This window comes from Balaenoptera borealis (genome assembly GCF_965194805.1).
Source record: "Balaenoptera borealis genome assembly, chromosome: 11".
NCBI lineage: Eukaryota > Metazoa > Chordata > Mammalia > Artiodactyla > Balaenopteridae > Balaenoptera > Balaenoptera borealis.
In genome coordinates this window covers 5611608-5631903 of record NC_138868.1, presented here as the reverse complement: position 1 = coordinate 5631903, position 20296 = coordinate 5611608, and the positions used below count along the sequence as shown (strand labels likewise).

The 20296-nt window shown below is 41.6% G+C and overlaps 1 protein-coding gene across 7 annotated transcripts in view; it reads left to right on the top strand.

Annotated features, from left to right (window-relative positions):
- Positions 1–20296, top strand: part of KDM2A (lysine demethylase 2A) — a 105275-nt gene that overhangs the window by 75627 nt on the left and 9352 nt on the right. For 6 of the 7 annotated variants that reach the window (XM_082340802.1, XM_082340805.1, XM_082340804.1 and 3 more), the window contains 7 exons: positions 125–240; positions 4162–4288; positions 6722–7116; positions 16018–16101; positions 17549–17818; positions 18364–18495; positions 20067–20156. In XM_082340802.1, the coding sequence (XP_082196928.1) occupies positions 125–240; positions 4162–4288; positions 6722–7116; positions 16018–16101; positions 17549–17818; positions 18364–18495; positions 20067–20156 (1214 nt within the window). The remainder of the gene's footprint in view (positions 1–124; positions 241–4161; positions 4289–6721; positions 7117–16017; positions 16102–17548; positions 17819–18363; positions 18496–20066; positions 20157–20296) is intronic. The other variant, XM_082340806.1, reaches the window with a different exon arrangement.

Genomic DNA, 20296 nt, shown 5'->3' with positions numbered 1-20296 from the left:
GACCAGCCATGAAGAGGCAGAATTAGAGTAAAAAGTGTGATCCAGAAGTCTTGTACTAATGCTCTGAGAGAGCCATGTTACAACGTGTGCTTATAGCCACTGCCCTCCATTCCCTTTCTTCTAGGCTGGATTCATGCTGTGTATACTCCTACAGACACATTAGTGTTTGGAGGCAATTTTTTGCATAGCTTCAATATCCCCATGCAGTTAAAAATATACAACATTGAAGATCGGACACGGGTAAGTAACTCTATGTAATAATTGGATTTGAAGAGGTTTCTTATATCTTTCTTTACTCTGCTTACTATGTAACACTCAAACTGTTATACTTTAATATATAAATGTGTATACTGCCTTTCTCAACTGGGGTTCTGTGAGAGAATTAAGCCCTATAGAAAATGATTTGTGTGTCTTGTTGTGTCAGTTTTCCATAGGATGTTACATAGCTGATAAACCATTCTGGATATATAGGGGGAAAGTTACATGCAGTGGATACCTTAAGGCAAGAGTTGGCAAACTTTTTTTGTAAAGGATCAGATAGTAAATATTTTAGGCTTTGTGGGCCATACAGTATCTGTCACAAGCACTTAACTCTGCCTTGTAGAATGAAATACTTAAATAAGTGAGGATGGCTCAAATAAAATAACATTTTATTTATGGACACTGAAATTTGATTTCATATAAGTTTCTCATGTCACAAAACCCTCTCTTAGTTAGGTTTTCTTCCCACCCCAACCCCAGCCATTGAGAATGTGATATGTTAACAACTGATGAATCTCGGAGACGCTGTGGAAGTCTTAGTGGTACTGCTCTTTAAACTTTTTGGTGGATTTGAAAGTTTTCAAAATCAAAAATCAGAAAATAACAATTAATGAAGAATTCACAACTTTTAGAAGGAGTAGTCACTGACCAATTTACTGTGAACATGATCAGTTAACCATTTTGGTGCCTATTTTGAAACATTTATTCTGGTTGGAGCTATTATACTATACGTTAGATATAAGATTGGTATTGTTGGAGTTATAGGGATTGCCCTGTTAGAATTGAGAGGATGCAGTGCTTTTTTTTTTTTCTTTTTTTTTTTTTTAAAAGAGAACCATCTCTTTTTTTTTTTTTTTTTTTAATTTTATTTATTTATTTATTTATTTATGGCTGTGTTGGGTCTTCGTTTCTGTGCGAGGGCTTTCTCTAGTTGTGGCAAGCGGGGGCCACTCTTCATCACGGTGCGCGGGCCTCTCACTATCGCGGCCTCTCTTGTTGCGGGGCACAGGTTCCAGACACGCAGGCTCAGTAATTGTGGCTCACGGGCTTAGTTGCTCCGCGGCATGTGGGATCTTCCCAGACCAGGGCTCGAACCCGTGTCCCCTGCATTGGCAGGCAGACTCCCAACCACTGCACCACCAGGGAAGCCCGATGCAGTGCTTTTTAAATAAATTTTATAGAAGTGAACTTCTGCTTGTTTGTTAAAAGTAATGAAACTACAGAAAACAGTAAGTAGTTTAGTAAGTTTTAAGTTATAGTAACAGTAAAAATAGTTTAAATGTTTCAAAAGAGAAAAATTACATAATTTCATAGTAAAATACTCTTATTTAACTCAAAATCATTCTAAGAGGTAATACCACCTACACTGCTGTAAGATTCAATCTGAAAATGTTTTTTAAAAACATTCCCTTTTTTGGCTAAAAATAGCTATTATACCCATAGCTTAATTGTTTGCTCAGTTTGAGGGAAGAAAGGGAGAATATATATTCAATGGCGTAGGTAAAATGAGCACCTTATCTCTGCATGAAAAATTTCCTTCAGACAGTTAAACTGGTAATAACTGATGTTGATTTATCTGTCTAATTTTCCTGGACTTTGTTTATCAGAAAATGTCAAATTTCAGTATCTAACTGCTATATTATTCCATTTTTCCTAAGAAGGGCTTAATTCTTTCATTCCAAATAGGAACCCTTCCGTGTTTCTATAACATTTCATTGGGTCCTCTACATATGTACACACAGAGCTTTTTTTTTTTTTTTTTTTTTACTTTCTACATCAAGCTTTTACATTGCCAATACCAACTTGACATATGTTTATTATGTTACTAACTTCTATAAACTTACAGAATTTAACTTAAAAGAGAATGTGTAGAGAATGCTTTAGGAAAGAAATATAAAGTGTTGTAAATTTAAGACAATGTTCTGGTTACTTTTGCCATGCCAGTGTAGAAATATACTATTTGAACTTGATTGTTGGTAATTATTCTATTGATAGCTCTTAAAGGCTCAGTAATTTTATAATGAGTATTAAAATTTTTTCTTCCAAAAACATTCTAACCCAGTCTTAGAAGTTGCTGTGCTCTGTGGTGTCTAGCAGCGTAGGTAAAATGTAATGGCACAGTTTGGGTGTGTGATGTCTTGGCTATTATTAGTACAGTCTCTTGAGTTCCAAGTGAAAAATCAAAAGTTTAATGCCCATTTTATATTTTATTTATTTATTTATTTTCTGTCAGTATTACTCCACTCTCAACAGAGTCCCAGAGGTTTTAGAATTTTGGGTTGTCCTGAACTTTTAATAAAGACCTTTCAGAAAAGTGTTAATAAGACTTAAAAGGCGAGCAGAGAAGCCCAGTATATTATGTTTAATTTGGGGGGGATCAAGTATCTATTAATTCTTGTGTTCCCTCCTACTGTACCAGAAGTAAATTAATTTGATTTTCAAATAAGGGTGGATAAACCTCTTATAGTTGTTAAAGATGTAGTGGCAATAAGAGACCGAGATTCAGAGCCTGAAGCCTCTGCGTTTTAAAGCTAATGAAAAGTACATGTGTCTCCTGCCTTGCAATGAGGAAAGTGATCTCCTCATTCCACAGTGATGCCCTGTGACCTAGTGAAGGGTTTTGAAAAGGGACTCCCATCTGGGTCTCCTTGATTGGGGAAGACTGCCTGACATGGAGCTTTGAAAGGAGGTGGGAACATTTTCAGGAGTTACATATTCAAAACAATCCTAAGAGTATTGTTTGCCTTATCCTTTTGAGAGATGGCCTCTCTAAAAGAAGGCGGGCAGAATATACAGACATACCTCAGAGATATGGCAGAGTTGGTTCCAGACCACTGCAATAAAGCAAATATTGCAGTAAACTGTCACATGAATTTTTTTGGTTTCCCAGTGCATATAAAAGTTATGTTTACATTATATGTAGTCTGTTAGTGTACAGTAGCATTATGTCTTAAAAAAAAGTAGATACCTTAATTAAAGTATACTTTATTGCTAAAAAAATGCTAACCGTCATTTGACAGTGCAGCGTTGCTACAAACCTCTAATTTGTAAAACTCAGTAAAGCAAAAGCACAATAAAATGAGTTATGCCTGTATTTAGGATAGTCCCCATGGTTGATCTTCCTCACTCGTTGATCCATGCTGATTTGCCATTTCCTTGACTATGGTAGATCTAAAGGGCAATTATTTTTATTATAATTCAGCTGGAATAATTTCATGCTACTTTTGGGGAGAATTGGAAAGAAGACTAAAGATAGCAACTGATTAGGCCACGTGGAGTAGTAACCTGATTTGTGGACACACCATCTTGGTAGACTACAATGTATGAGACAGGCAAGCTGAGAGTTAATAGTGGGGGAAGTACTCAGTCTCATGTCCTAGACTAGATATAGCTTGAGAATGCATCTCTAATCATACTTTCATATATATAAGGACATAATAAAAACATATAACTTTATCTCGTGTCCTGATTTTCCATTATATTCTGTGTTTCATGGCCTTCTGGTTCAGGGTAAAACCATAGTAAAGGCAAGAGTGGTTGGTATGCCTTTGTATCCTAAGAACCCTAAAACAATTTTCTCAATTAAGTATATTGTGTCTTACTAACATTTTACTCTCTGTCTCGAAACTTGTTTTTGATGCTTTCCCACTCAACAAGACAGCTTCTTGATAGTTCTAAATGGTCTTTCCAAATACCTTTTATCTTCAGTGATTATTTCCCAAGACCAACATTTTCTAAGTTGACAGATCCACTTAAGTTCTTGCTCCACATGACAACTTAGGTTTACAGGTTAACTGGAGAGTGTTTTTCCTGGGCTAATTATTGCAGTGATTGTTTGTTACTCTCTTTCCTTGAAAATTGTTATCAGCTTGATTTTTTCATTATTTTTTTCCTGTATAGGTTCCAAATAAGTTCCGCTATCCATTCTACTATGAGATGTGTTGGTACGTGTTAGAGCGCTATGTGTACTGCATAACCAACCGTTCCCACTTAACTAAGGAATTTCAGAAAGAGTCCCTTAGCATGGGTAAGTGTTCCACCTACATGAACTTTCAAGATACTCTGCAGGACTGAGGGTGAGACTGGGACTATTCCGTAGGCTGTTGCTCAGTAGTTTTGTTTTGCTTTGTTTTTAATTAATTAATTAATTTACTTATTTATGGCTGCGTTGGGTCTTCACTGCTGCGTGCAGGCTTTCTCTAGTTGCGGCGAGCAGGGGCTACTCTTCGTTGCAGTGCACGGGCTTCTCATTGCGGTGGCTTGTCTTGTTGTGGAGCACGGGTTCTAGGCACTCGGGCTTCAGTAGTTGTGGCACGTGGGCTCAGTAGTTGTGGCTTGCGGGCTCTAGAGCGCAGGCTCAGTAGTTGTGGCACACAGGCTTAGTTGCTCCGCAGCATGTGGGATCTTCCCAGACCAGGGCTCGAACCCGTGTCCCCTGCATTAGCAGGCAGATTCTTAACCACTGCGCCACCAGGGAAGTCCAGTAGTTCTGTTTTTATAGTTTGTCTTTTTTACTTATCTACTTAGAAGTACCAAATCCATTCACTGAAGCTGAACACTGGTTACAGCTGATCCTCCTACCCAGATGTGAATTACTAGGGCTAAATGAAATATTCTGGATCTCATCTTTGTGTGAGTTGTTAGTACTTAGCTCCTCACGAAAGTAATCAGTTGGAAATTCCCTGGTGGTCCAGTGATTAGGACTCCGCACGTTCACTGCCGTGGCCCAGGTTCAGTCCCTGGTGGGGGAACTAAGACCCTGCAAGCCACACAGCGCAGCCAAAAAAAAAAGAGTAATCAGTTGTCTAAAATGTTTTATTGTATAAAGAATGGTCTTTGGCACAATAAAAACTAGGATCGTATCATCATAATTACTCTTACTATATTCCAGGCACCAAACTAAGCAGCTTATATACATTAAGTTATTATTATTACCTGTGAGGTATAGGTATTATTGTGCATATTTTACAAATGGGGACATTAAGGTTCAAGGAGATTAAAAAACTTGTTCATGATCTAAGAGTTAATAAGTGGGAAAGCTACAGCTTAAACCATGTTGGTAAGATTCTAAAATGTATTTTCTTAACATCTGTGCTTTAATGTTTCCCCAACTTCTATCAAGAGAAATATTTTATTGGATGTCAAGATAGTTTCAGTTATACATTTTTAGGCTATTCCATGCCTTAAAAATAAAGAGGAGCCAACACTGTAGTATCCTGTGGTCATATATTTAATGGAGAGTCTTCAATCCAAGCAAGATACTTTTTGCCTTAGCATTTCGGAAACATGCTCACCAATACATGAAAGCAGGATACAGAATTGTACATACAGCATGATCCTAATTTTGTTTAAAAATACATCAAGTCGGGCTTCCCTGGTGGCACAGTGGTTAAGAATCCGCCTGCCAGTGCAGGGGACACGGGTTCGAGCCCTGGTCCGGGAAGATCCCACATGCCACAGAACAACTAAGCCCGTGCGCCACAACTACCGAGCCTGCGCTCTAGAGCCCACGAGCCACAACTACTGAGCCCAGGTGCCACAACTACTGAAGCCTGCGCCCCTAGAGCCGTGCTCGGCAACAAGAGAAGCCACTGCAATGAGACGCCCACGCACCGCAACGAAGAGCAGCCCCCGCTTGCCACAACTAGAGAAAAACCCGCACGCAGCAATGAAGACCCAACGCAGCCAAAAATAAATAAATAAATAAATAAAATTATAAGGTTTACAAAAAAAAAAAATACATCAAGTCTTAGTCATACACATATGTATAGGAAAAGATGGAAAGAAGATACATCACACTGAGTTGTTATCCAAGGGTGGAGAGATATGGGCTGACTTATTTACTTCTTTGCACCTTCCTGTATTTTCTAAAAAATTATTAATAGTCAACATGTGTTATTTTCATAATAAAAGATCAGTTAACATTTTAAAATTCTTCTTTCATTAAAACTTTTATTTTCACTTTGTTTTGATTATCAAAATCTTTCTTTTAAAAAATATTCACTTTGTTTTATTAGCCATGTTGCTAAGATTTCAATTCCAAAGCTTAATTTTATGGTGAAAACTTTGAACAAAACTACTTTTTAAATATGCTTCATACTATTTTTTTAAAAGATAATGAAATCCCATAATAGCCAAATTAAGTTTGAACTTGAAACTAATTTACAGCTGTTTTCATAGGTAACTTATTTCTAGCACACAGTTTAAAGACTGCACCCTTCCCAATCTTTTAAAAATCTAGTTGACTGTTACCTCAGTTGTCCTGCTAGCTCAGGATCCTATTTTTACCTGTAAATGGTTTTCAACAGTGGACAAATGGGTTGGAATAGGGAAGACCATTTTTAAAATGTGACAGCTTTGTCATTTATAACCTCAGGGCCCCTCCCATGCTACCTATTTCTCTTGTTGATCACATGGCCATGTGTCATGTTCTTACTGCATTTTCTCTTCATACTGGCAGATTTGGAGTTAAATGGGTTGGAGTCTGGAAATGGGGATGAGGAAGCAGTAGATCGAGAACCCCGGCGCTTGAGCAGCAGGCGTTCTGTCCTCACTAGCCCTGTAGCCAATGGGGTTAACCTGGATTATGATGGACTGGGCAAAACCTGCCGAAGTCTTCCAAGTCTGAAGAAAACTTTGTCTGGGGACTCATCCTCTGACTCTAGCCGGGGCTCCCACAATGGCCAAGTATGGGATCCCCAGTGTAGCCCCAGAAAGGACCGACAGGTGCATCTGACCCATTTTGAGCTTGAAGGCCTTCGTTGCCTTGTAGATAAATTGGAGTCTCTGCCACTGCACAAGAAATGTGTCCCTACAGGGATAGAAGACGAAGATGCTCTCATTGCTGATGTAAAGGTAAGGGTTGGTTATTTTGCATGACAGCTATTGATCTGGCTAGGGCATTCAGTTTCTGGATTCTGAGAGAAAATTTGGGAGTTTTGGGTAGTCTTGGTTCAGCGAGAAAGAAGTTAATTGTGTGTGTGTGTGTGTGTGTGTGTGTGTGTGTGTGTGTGTGTGTGTGTTTGGGCTGTGCAGTGTTTCAGTTCCTAGAATGAGGTAGTTCCCTGTTACGAAAATACTAACATTTGTATGTTCAGTTAGGACTTAAATCTAGTCCTAAAAATGCTGATTTCAGGCTGACCCTAAAAAAAAGAAGAGCCCGAGAAAATGTTTGTATTAAGAAATGTTACTTTGAACTTAAGTTACACTAAGATAAAGAGGCCTATTGCAGAACAAAAGTGGCCAATAACAATCTCTAGCAGTCTTACCGCAAGCAGATTTAGAGGAAAGAAATAGAAATGTTGGGTTATGTTGAGCATGTTTAACATATTTAGCTTCAAATTTATCTAGTATTAAGACTTAAATACATTGGGGCAACTTTTGAGAAAAGTGTCATTTTAAACATAATTCATCCTATTGCTATATCAAGTTTCTTCTTGTTGTATATTTTTCTTCTTTCTCAATAAGTCTCCAAGCATTAGTAATCTTCAAAGCCCAGCCCACCCCTCATGTATTGGTCTCAAAGAAATGAGCTTATTTTTAAGGAATCCAGATTTGAGCTGTCTGAACTGGAGAGAGTTCTATTAAATCTTTCGTTATACATAAACATTGGGGACTTCCCTGGTGGTCTAGTGGTTAAGACTCCACGCTGCCACTGCAGGGGGACATGGGTTCGATCCCTCGTCAGAGAACTTAGAACCCACATGCCACCCGGTGCGGCCACACACACACACACACACACACACACACACACACACACACAAAAGTAACCTTTAATATGAACACCAAAAAGTCTTTAAATCACTGTTTGGAATTATGTCTTGGACGCAGGGCATGGGTATGTGTATTAGAAAGCTAGTTCACCGTTTGTAGTAAGTGTTGTTTTTCAAACCTGTCATATAGATTGTTTTAAGCCACAGAAGAATTTATAAGGAATAATTTTAGTGACCTTAAGGAAGATGGGCGAAATATCTCATAGTACATCTTTTCCATTCCTGATTCCTGATTCAAGTTTTCCCTTGGCCACCACTAACCAACCAGCTGAGGTGCTCCCTACCTTCTGCCAGATACCTCAGGAAAGAATTCCAAAGACTGGGATAGGACCTAGACTTTTAATTTTTTTAATTTTTTCTTTCTTCGATTGACATTTTAATTATATCTTACTGTTTATGCATCAGTGAAATGGTAAAAACTTTAAGAGACTAAAAGGGGTGGTACCCTAGTGAGGTTGGTCCTCTCCATAGTGATAGAAGCTGGACAGTTGGTTTTATAGTTTGGTTTTATAAAGCTGTTCTAGACAAGGCAGGTAGTTATCATTGTGGCTTGTATTTATGGGAGGAAATAACAAAGTTCCAGGTGGGTGTGGTCCTATATCTGTAATGATTAATGTGCAGCAAAACAAACTTAGCCTACTTTTCCAGACTCACAAACCAGTTCCCAAACTCACTTCCCACCCCTGAGTGAACAAAGGGCACTTACATTTTTTCTTTTCCATTGTGATGGGACATATATAATTATGTTTCCCTGAGACTTTGAGTGTAACATCATCTTTTTTTCTGCAGAAGTTTCTCCTTTTTTTGGCCGCGCCGCGCGGCTTGCACGATCTCAGTTCCCTGACCAGGGATTGACCCCAGGTCACGGCAGTGGAAGCCTGGAATCCTAACCACTAGGCCACCAGGGAACTCCCCAGAAGTTTCTTTTTTCATGTAGCTATTCCATCATGGATGCATGTAGGAAACATTAAATCGTGACTTTGTCGACTTATTAACTTGTATAATTGCCTTTAGGAACCCTAAGAAGAAAGATTTGTAAGTTTATCTCTCACTAACGTTCTTGTGGCCTGGGGAATCTGTATCTCTTAATTCATGAAAAAGAAAAATATCTTTTTTTTTTTTTTTTTTGAAAAATATCTTTTTAATCCTAAAGGATGTCTATAGATGGATTTGATTTCATTGAATTCAGTTGTAGGAAGTCATATTATAATTCACTAACCAGTTGTACAGGTCCAATGTCATGATAGAAATAAACACCCTTAACTAATGTAGTTGAATAAGGATATTTGCAGAGGCAGAGTGGTAGGGGAAAATGTAGAAAGATTTGTGTCAAATATTAAGCAGAGTAAAAGGAGGCAGCAAGAAAGGGAATGAGTTAAGAAGAGCCATCTAAAGAGAACTGTTAACACTGTGAAAAGTGTCTAGAGAGAGCTTCCTGTTTATCAGGAATCATGGAAAATATGGCTGCCATTGCTCACTAAGACAGAGTGGCATAGAGACCAGAGCATGAGGAACGAGTGGCCCAGTAGGATGACTGCATAGACTGACAGTGTTTGAATTCTTCCTTCTCTTGTTTACCCAATACCATAGTCAAAATGTAGCTGACAACAGAAGACAAAAGATTTAGAACCCAGTTCTGCAGGTAGTTTCACTTAAGATCAAATGGATTATTCCTACATTTGACCAGTTATATTTAATCTGAGCTTTAGATAACACTGAGTTTATGGCTTAAATACTTCAAGAATCTAAGCATCACCAAAAAGAAAAAAAAGCATTGGATTGGGTGGGTGCCGAATCACTGCACAGCTGGAGACTGCAGTGCTAGAGAACTTGGTGCTGTGGTAGCACAGAAGGCTACACTGCAGCAAAGGACAAAAGCAAGCCCAGAGTTTACCCTTCCTGCAGAGAGAGGGATTGTTTCTTGTTGTAGCCTATATGACTCTCACAAATAACTAGGAGAAGAGATGAGAGGACAATTGGTGGATATCTCGAGACATCCGTAATTACCTATTCCCTGGGAGAAAAGTCAATTTTACTGATGTGGTAAAAGGGCTTTGAAGATTCTAAAATGTTCTACAGTGTTGAAGAAAGATCATAGAGGATAGAGTTTGAAGGGAATTAGATGAAAAATGAGGCATTAAAAAGTGTTGATTTATTGGCAGAGTTCAGGGGAAAGTAATGAGCATGTGTAAAGTCCTATTTGGGAGGGGTGTGAGTAACCTTGGCTCCTAATCTAAAATTGAGAGGCCATGTCCTTGAGAAATGTTGAATAAAGAGGCAGGACCTGGAGCAGTATGTATAGTGCAATCCCATTAATGTAAGAAAAAGTGTCTTTGTTTGTATGTGCATTACAGCGGGGCTGGAGGGGGGCCTATCAGCTGCTGACAGTGCGTCATAGCAAGATGGTGGGAGTCGGCTGGAAGACTGAAGTTTTAATCAGACTTTACTGTTCTGTTTGTGTTTATTTTGGTAATAAAGGAGCTCTTAATGTGTGTGTGTGTGTGTGTGTGTGTGTGTGTGTGTGTGTGTATATATATATATATATATATATATAAAGAAGCTTTTAATATATCAATACATTTGGCTGCCCAGCTCACTTAATGAAACAATTTCAGGGTTATTGAATATTTGTCTACTTTCCTATTTTCTCTAAAACATTTTGATAAGCTTGGCAAACATGTGACTTTTGGGCAGGATACTAGATCTATAAAAGCATGTTTTCTCCTCTGTAAAATAACATCTACCTCAGTGGGGATGTTGTGAAAATTAATGATAATGTTAGTAAAGTACTTAATAAACAGTATCATTATTACAGAAAAAAATTAACTGTTACAAATCTATGAAATTCACTTATTCCACTAATGTGAATAATGCTTGCCTACTCTCTGCCAGGAACCAGGCTTAGAGTTGGTATAAATATGCGAACATACTGTGGACCAAACCCTCAGGGGGCTTACAGTCCAGTGGTGGAGCAGGCATTTTAAGTGGGCTAAGAAAGTAAGTGCCTTCTAGGTTTACAGGTGGTCGATTCTGTTCTAAGGGAAAGAGGTGCCAGTCTTTTTAATTTACCAGTTAATAAACTTTCCTGTTAGATGATACAGATTGATTACTACAACATCATCTAAATGATGAAAGCTCTCAATTTATAAATTTGAAATTTTTTCTTTGTGGTACAATTGGCTACTGCTGCTCTGATCTAAGATTCTAACATTTTATTTTGTAACTGTGATATAAAAATTTACACTAAGCTCCATCCCAGGAGTATGATGGGACTGAAGCAGAGAGTTACGGTTGTGAATAAATACAGAAACACTAATCAGAAATTTCCTTCATCTGACACTTTGGGAGTGATTCTGCCACTAATAAAGAGAAGAGCTGATAGAGGACCCAGTGTAATTAGAACTTAGTCCATTAAGCCAGATGAGGAGGAAAAAAAAGAACTTGTATAAATAAAACTTCATTTGCAATTTTTACTGACAAGATATTTGTAATAATTCACATAGTCTTACTGACTAAAAAGTTTTAAATAATTTAACTCAGCTCTAAGGCATATAGGTTAGGTTAAAATAGATACAATTCTTTAAAAATATTTTCATTATATTCCTGTATTATATAACGTTATATTCTTATTCTCATCTTTGTTGCCTATCTTTTATTCTGAATTAATAGGAGAAAAAAATTAGGTCTTATTTAATGTGTGATTTGAAAACTTACCGGGAGTGAGTTTCCTAGTGCCCTGTCTGGTTTTTGTCCTTTTCCGGTGGCCTTTAGAATTTCTGCTTGCTACAACTTGAACTTGTGTTTTGTTTTGTTTTGGAGTAACTTGTTTCTCAAGTATTTGTGCATACTTCATCATCCCTCTAGGTTAGATAACACTAAGACCAAAACAGGCATTTTCCAAGAAGACCTCTCACACTGTTAAGGAAGGTTTTTCTAACATAATAGGCTAGGGACTTCCCAGGCAGTCCACTGATTAAGACTAATTACACAGGGTCTCTGAGTCTTAAGATAAAGTGCAAATGAGGTTTAGGATTAGAATGACCATTCAAACATTTCCAGGAAGAGCTCCACAGAAGAGCACGAAAGTCCCTCCTTTTCCTTGGTAAACTACTGTAAAAATTAAAATATGCAGTGCCCGGCATCCAAAAGCCCCAGGCCCCAGAGAGCCTATTAGGCCATTGACTGCACCAGAAACTCACTGAAACAGCTGTCCTGGAATAAGCTAGAATAAATAAGCATGTTTCCAGTGGTTAAGAGCTAGGTTCTCAGTGGCCTGAGATGTTTATTTCAAAGCAGCTTCTGTCATTTCCAAAAAAGCCAAGTTACATTTATTAGAGTCTAAAAATTACATAAATCTGGCCCCAATATATGGGACACTGTAGCCTGAGAGAGTGCTCATTCCGTCTGAGCTTAACCCTGACCATGGATCGGTGCGTGGAGAGTGGGTGACACGTGTCACTCGAGTGGCTGTCAGAAGTGGCATGAAGGTGTCTGACAGGATGTGAGGCTGACTGCTTCATCCAGGGAATATAGAGGCAGGCAGAACAGACGACTGGCATAGGCATAGGAGATGTGCGGGAGGGCTGGTGTCCTGAGGGCGGGGTAGTCCAAGGGGCAGGGTCCCAGGAGACTGGCAGGTGTGGAGTTGGCAGCTGCGCTTCCCCTGGTTCCCTGTGCCTGGTTCCGAGGTAGGAGAGTAAAGCTCCTTGACCTGAGATTGAGCCTCAGCTGGTCTGACTTGGTCACGAGGGAACTGCCAGCAGAGCTGCCCAGGCGGTTCTCTCGCTGTGGGAGGCTCCCCGGGTGGTGAGCAGAGACCGGGATCTGTTGTGGAAGTAGCTGATATTAAACAGACGTACTGTATTGAATACCTCAGTATTGGTTGAAATGTGTCATTCTGAAGGTTTTTCTGGGAACGTGTGCTGGTTCTGGATTCTGGGCTGGGGGAGGGGCAGGTGAAGCAGGCCGGTTGTTCAGGGAGTGAAGGTAACTCCAGAGGAGCTCAGCTCCGGGGCCTGGCTCAGCTGCAGAGGCTGAACTTCGGGCGACTCGCTGTCTGCCTGAGAGTGGGGAGAGATCGGTGTGTGCAGCCAGTGAGAGCACCAGCCGTGACCATAAGAGGTGACCCTGAGGGGAAGGGTGTGGACCGAGGCAAGGACAAACGCGGGACCAGACTTGGAATGGGTTAAAGCCTTGCCTTTGCTGGCGCCTTCCGAAGTCAGCCAGCCAGAGCCCTGGGGGCCGGCCCTGGGTTCTCCTCTTGTGGTGATGGTGGGAGGGAGAAGGCGGGGCGTGGCCGGCTCACCTCCCCGGCAGGCTCTCCTCCAATCGCAGGGCAGAGAGCGCCTGCCCAGCACACCCCCTCCTGACTCTGCCGCAGGACGCTGGGCCCTCTGCTGGCTCACTCACTCGAGCTCGGCTCCCCTCCTGCCATCTTCCGTTGCAAAGCATTTCTGGGAGCTGCATGTGGGTGACGCAGCAGCATTGTTCGCAGTCACAGGAAGCCGCGGCTGAGCTGAAGGGCTCGAGAAGGAGCTGAGAGCACTGCACGCCGCTCCCTCTGGGTAACCTGAAGGGGTTAGCCCGACTGTCCTGCCTTAGCTGCTCTGGGAGATTTCAGAATTTTCAAGTAAATTGGGATTTTTCCTAGAGGCAGAAAACCTAAGTCCTTCAGCACAACTTCCAATACAGAAAGCAAAACAAAGACGCTGGGGAAACTTCAACCAAGAGCCTCGGCAGCTCCAGAGCGACGAGAAACGCAAGGTCAGGCAGGCGGGCGGCAAACCCTTTCTGGTTCGGGGTGTATGTAACTGTAGGGACTTTGTCTCGGTGAAGAGGCAGAAGAACTGCCTGCCGAGCGAGTCCGGGACAATGCTTAGGTGTTGGTTGTGCCGTCACTGCACTTGTTCCCTCTCCTGGTGGGATGTGCTTTCAAATTGGGTCGTTTGGCTTTTGGGAATCTTTTCCCCTTCTCTACTTAGGCGCCCGCGGTTCTCTTCCCCTTCCTGGGCTGTGTCGGGTGTGGGCTTGTGCTTGAACATTCTCTCGAATGCCAGGAGCCTAGATAGGCGTCAGCCTTTCCGCACTCCACCCCCGCTCCCTGTCCCAAACCCCCTCTGGTGAAGGGTGGTGGCTTCTTTATATGGTTTCTTGAAGGGCCTCAGCTGGAGTCTGCCTTTTTTGATGAAGGCAGGACGTGCTTGGTCGTATGGCCCCGGTGAAATAAGGCTTGGAAGGAAATCTGCATTTCCCTCCACACCCACACAGACCCTAGTAACTGAGTCGTGTATGTGTGAACAGCTGCCCCCTTCCACCCGCCCCGCACCCCAACACAGACACAGTTCCTCCACCTACCCTTCCCTGTCCCCCACAGAAGTCTTGCAGGTAGACTGCTTTTGGTGAATAGTTAGGTTCCTTTTCTACTCTTAAACAATTGCGGATCTTTCTGTGTAGTCTGTTCTGCTGAGAGTGGAAAGTCCCTGTTTGTGGACAGCTCAGTGCTTGCAGGCAGAGGAAATGGGCAGAGTCCTCCTCCTCGGCAGTGCGAAGCGGGGGAGGGGAGCCGTGCACTCCCTAGCACACATTTTGAATGGACCTGAGTTTTTCACCCTGGGGAGATTAGGAGCCCGTACCAGAGCCTGGTCCCACGTGGCACTGCACCCCGCCTCTTCACCCCCACGCAGTGTGGTGCTAAGAGGAGGCTCCAGAACAGGGTGCCATAGCAACTCGAAGTAAATAAAACGTCTGCAAATGAAATCAGTTTGGGGGAGTGTGAGAGGCATCTGGAGATTTGGCAAAGGGGATCATCGTGGAGGAGCTTCATGGGTATGAGTTAAAGGGTCTTTCTGAGTCCCAACTCTGGATTTGGAGCATGATCCTTAGGTTAAGGATGAAAAAACTTGGTAGAGAAATGCCTCATGCTTCAAAAAGTCCTGGTCTCTAGGCACAGACCCCACAGGATTATGAGAATTATTATTAAAAATGGCCCAGGCATGCTGGCCTGTCCAGGATCAAAGTTTACTTTTCCCTGAACAGTTAATATCCTGTATACACCTAAAGCAACCAGAAAGAAATTGTGTAACTTGTCTTCTGGATTTGTGTTTTTTTTGCAGTTGCCATTGCTTTAGGGCTCATGCGGTCAGATGAGGAGGGATTTTGTTCGTTCTGCTAGAAGGTTTGGGACTCAGAAATTTCTGTCTAAAACATAAAAGATTTGTTTCAAAATAACACTCAACCAGTGTGACTCACTTGAGTGGCAGTTTCTTACTGTAGAATTGTACCTGAAGTCATTCAAACTAGATTGGCTAAAGTCATGGGAACTATTGCCCCTAAGGTTGTTCCTGCCCCCCTTTATGGGAATAAAAGCAAATAACTCGTGTGTGTGTGTGTGTGTGTGTGTGTGTGTGTGTGTGTGTGTGTGTGTGAGAGAGAGAGAGAGAGAGAGAGAGATTTGAGATTGAGATTTCTGTAATCAGCCTTAGAAGAACAGAGCCCGGGGTTGAATCAAGACATTAAGACCCTGCTGTTCATATTATTAATTCAGTATTAGCCAATCCTTTTTTTTTGCCACTTTGCCAATAACATCTGCAAAATGAAGGCAATATTTAAATACATGATAATACTCGTTAACTGGTGTAGAAGAGTAATGGGGTGAGGTAAAGTTTTACTGTCATATATAGAACTGTGTGACAACACTTTTCGCAGCGGTAGCGTAAGGGGTTACAGTAAGTACACAAGTATGGGGTTGGAAACAAAAGTAAATTTTAAGTCTTGATAGTACTGCACTCGTTTGAGTTCTTTTCCATCTTCGATTTGTTTTGCAGTGAGTCTCTCTCTATATGAAGGGAAAATGTAGACAGTTGCCAGCCTGCCCTTCACCTTGGTGCTTAGGGGGACTGAGGCTAAGTCTGGATGCTGTTAGGAGTGGTTGGCTCTTTGTTCACTGTGTCCTTTTTTCCCCTCTTCTCTCCTATCTTACCCTTAGATTTTGCTGGAGGAGCTTGCCAACAGTGATCCCAAGTTAGCCCTCACTGGAGTCCCTATTGTACAGTGGCCGAAAAGGGATAAGGTAAGACATTATTCTTCAGGCTGCTGAAACATTTTGCTGGCTAACCATTACTGTTCCTGGAAGAAAAAGAACAACTAGAGGCAGACAGCTTTGGTTGCATTAGTGTAAACTGACAGAAAATCATTACTCAGTTCTGTTTTGCCTCTTAAGTCAGGATAATTGGCTATCTTTGGAGGTGACTCTCTTAACAGAACTGTCAAACTAGGAGACCTGCCTCCAGGTTCAGATGCCAAGAATGGATCAGTTCCTATCCTTCTGGCCCAGTGACTCAATTATTTTCATACATCTGATGTAAAACTAGTTAAAATAATTGCATACACATTTAAAAGGCTAGAATGTGTCTATATTGGAGTGAGACCACACTCTCAAGGTTCCCCTTAATTTGGGCTTTTAAGTATTGAATTGAAAAGAGAGGAAAACAGTTACCCATTAGTTAATAAATTGTCAGTTATGAATTTTCATGCCTCTTCAGTCAGGTCCTGTATAGTTTTTTCCCATATTGTTCTTTGTCAAGGTCAGTGATAGCATTCTGATGCTGGTCGTGAGTCCGGCAAATAAATTAGGCCCTTCTTTGGTTCCCCAGCTAAAACTTGCAGAGCCATCACATTCCAGGAACGTTTAGGCAGAATATAAAGGTGTGGAGCTAAAAGATGTCTTTGAAGAACCACTTCCTCCTTCCTAAGTAGTGTCGTCCCACTTGGCTCATGCATGGCCACATGGGACTGCCTCAAAACAGCATTTCTGGCCCTGGCTGTTGAGTGTTCTGTGTCAGAAAAGTACTTAAGGCACAGTGGGAAATTAAAGAAGTGGAAGACATAGTCCTTGTTCTTGAAAAGATAACCAGCGGGGTAAAATACAAGTGCTAAAATTATAAACATATACCTTAGAGATTTATTCCACCCTTAACTATTATTGGAGTGTCTCCTGTGTACCAGGTTGTAAGCTTGGATTTGGAATAATAAAGAACAAGACTCGTCTCACCCTCAGGTAGTTTACTGTCTTCTTCAGGAATGTATTCTGAGTAGTAATATTCAGGATAAGGAAATATTAGAGTGCCCCTGGAATGACTTTGGTACATAGAAAGCTTCAGGGAAGGGCAGCTCAGCAGAGTGTGAGGGATGGGGCTGAAGTAGTCTGAAGGGATTGGCAAACTTTTTCCGTAAAGATAATATTAGGGTAATAAATATAATAAATAAAGATAATTTTTTTAGGTTTTGCAGGCCATACAGTCTGTTGCAGCTTCTCAGTTCTGCCACTGCGGTTGAAAGCACCCATGGAAAAAACATAAACAAAGGAGCATGGTTTTGTTCCAATAAAATTTTATTTACAAAAACAGGCAGTGGGCGGTTTGCCCTCCGGCCATAGTTTGCCAAGCCGTGTAATGTTCTACCCTCTCCAGTCCTTAAAGCTACCTGATATGTTTGACCTCACTGCTTTCTCTTTCTAGCTTAAATTCCCGACCCGGCCAAAGGTGCGGGTTCCTACCATCCCCATCACAAAGCCTCACACTATGAAACCAGCTCCACGCTTAACACCTGTGAGGCCAGCTGCTGCCTCCCCCATAGTGTCAGGAGCCAGGCGGAGACGAGTGCGATGTCGAAAATGCAAAGCCTGTGTGCAAGGAGAGTGTGGTGTCTGCCACTACTGCAGGGACATGAAGAAGTTTGGGGGCCCTGGTCGCATGAAGCAGTCCTGTGTTCTCCGGCAGTGCTTGGCAGTGAGTGATCTGCTGGGTAAAGAATATGGGGGAGGGGGGGGTGGTACCAGGGGACCGAAATACACATAGTGTAGACTTCAGAGTTGGGAAGACAAGGTTTTGCTCTCTTTATGGCTTTCTTCATTTTGTCCCTTTTTTCTCTGGGTTTAGAAGGAAGGTATCTAATATTTAAAATAATCTAATTTAATCTTTCAGCCTTAGCCAATTTTCAAATGAGGGACCAGCATTTGAAGGGCAAATCACTGCTGTCTGTCCCCTCTTTAAGTGGATTAGAAAGGAAGGACCTGAGAGGCCAAGGACAGGCCAACTGAAAATAAACTGATCTCTTTTGGTCTCTTGTCCTCAGCTAGTTGACGCTCCCCATTTTCTTCCTTAGCCTTTTTTCCTGCCAAAACCTCTCTTCTCACCACCCGGTCTCTGTGCTCTCCAAGTGTTTACTAGAGAATTACAGGAACCAAATCGTCCCATCTTCGGTTAAAGGGAAGCTGAAATGATAAGGATCTAAGCCTGCTCTTTTCTTGGTTTCTGTCTTTGTCCTCTTGTAGCCCAGACTGCCTCACTCAGTCACGTGTTCCCTCTGTGGAGAGGTGGATCAAAATGAGGAGACACAGGACTTTGAGAAGAAACTCATGGAATGCTGTGTCTGCAACGAGATTGTTCATCCTGGCTGCCTCCAGGTGAGGAGAGGCCTAAGGGGCCCATGAGGTCTCGGCTGATAGAATGTCTAAAGATACTGAGTGGAGCAGGGGAAAGTGGAATATCTGTCATGAGAGGCTGCCAGCATCCCTACTGTGGGCCACCAGCTGTGGGTCATGTAGTGGTCTGACATCTGCTCTTGATTTAGTGTCTGTATTCAATGTCAGGCACTGTGCTAGACCCTGAGGATAAACCGGTACACAAAATAGTCCTGGTTCCTACCCTCATGGAGCTTACAGTCTGGCCTCTGGTGGGTATGTTTGGAGTCCCCAGGCCATCATGGAATAGCCTAGTCTGTTTTGGAATGCCTCATGCCTTTAAGCACCTCTGTTACATACTTCATTGTATCTCTGGACATTAGTTCCTGAAAGATGGTGAGAGTAATACTGTCAGCTAACATTTAATGTGTGCTCAGTCTGTATCAGGCTTGGTGCACACCTGGAGAGCTTTAAAAAAAAAAAAAAATTAGTAACAGGAATTTCCTGATGGTCCAGTGGTTAGGACTCCGCACTTTCACTGCCGAGGGTCTGGGTTCAATCCCTCGTCAAGGAACTAACTAAGATCCTGCAAGCCGCACAGCACAGCCAAAAAAAGTAGTTAGAAGGTTCAAAAAAAAAAAAATAGGTTCAGACCTCAACCTCAGAGGTTGAGTCAACTCTTCTGTCATGGACTCTGGGCCCAGGCATGTTCAAAAGCTCCCGAGTGATTCTAATGTGCAGCCGGAGTGAAGAAGCACTCTTTTACATGCACTCCTTTGTTTAATCTTTAAGACAACGCTGTGAAGTTGGGTCTGACCTGTTTCTTTAAGTTTTCTTTAAATCTAAAGTGCATTGGTGCTGGTACTTTCTTGGTCTTCCTGAAGGTGTCAACTATGTTATGACTGCCACCTGGCTGACAGTGATTATAAGACACTGTTAATTGTGAGAAGCAGCCCAATTTCAGAAGATTCCAAAGTGAAAATATGCATCTTAGATTTGATAAAATAAGGTATTATCTTCATGATGATGACAATGGTTAATACAAAGTGTTTACTACATGCCAGGCATTTTTCTAAACATTTTACATAATATGTAATTCATCTAATCCTTACCACTACCCTGTAAAATGGGTATTGTTATTTATCCTCACTGAACAGTTGAGTCACAGAGACCCCAAACCATAACTAAGTCATAACCATTATGCCCCACTGTCAAGATCACACTGGCACTGTTCCTGTGTGTCCAGTTCCTTTTACAAAGTGGCATGAGACCCTCAGGAGAATGTATGTGTCAGGGGAAGAGACCCCAGATTGACCCAGACTCTTCGGAATCTTCTCTTGGAGTCTAAACTTGATCAGGTAACCAAGAGTGAGGATGGCCAGTTTCCCACTGTCTGGGAGTGAGGCCAGATGGTTCTCTATCTTTCTCCCCTGTGGACCAGTGTGTTAAAGAGTGGGTAACTCTTCCCAACCATGTGGCTGTGTTATTGTTTGATAAAGGAAGCTTAAGAGACAGGTTGGGTTTTGTCTGTTTTTTAAATGAGACAGATTTTTAACATCGTTATCTGCCTACAGATGGATGGAGAGGGTTTGCTTAACGAGGAATTGCCAAATTGCTGGGAGTGTCCAAAGTGCTACCAGGAAGACAGCTCAGAGAAAACCCAGGTAAGGGAACTTTCTCCAAACTTGCACTGTGAGAAGGAAGGAAGCATCAAGCTCAGGATAACGTTTGCCTTTGCATCTTTATTTGCAAGATTATTTTTTATTCTGTTTTGCTTGCTATCTTTTTTTTTCCTTTGGTTAAT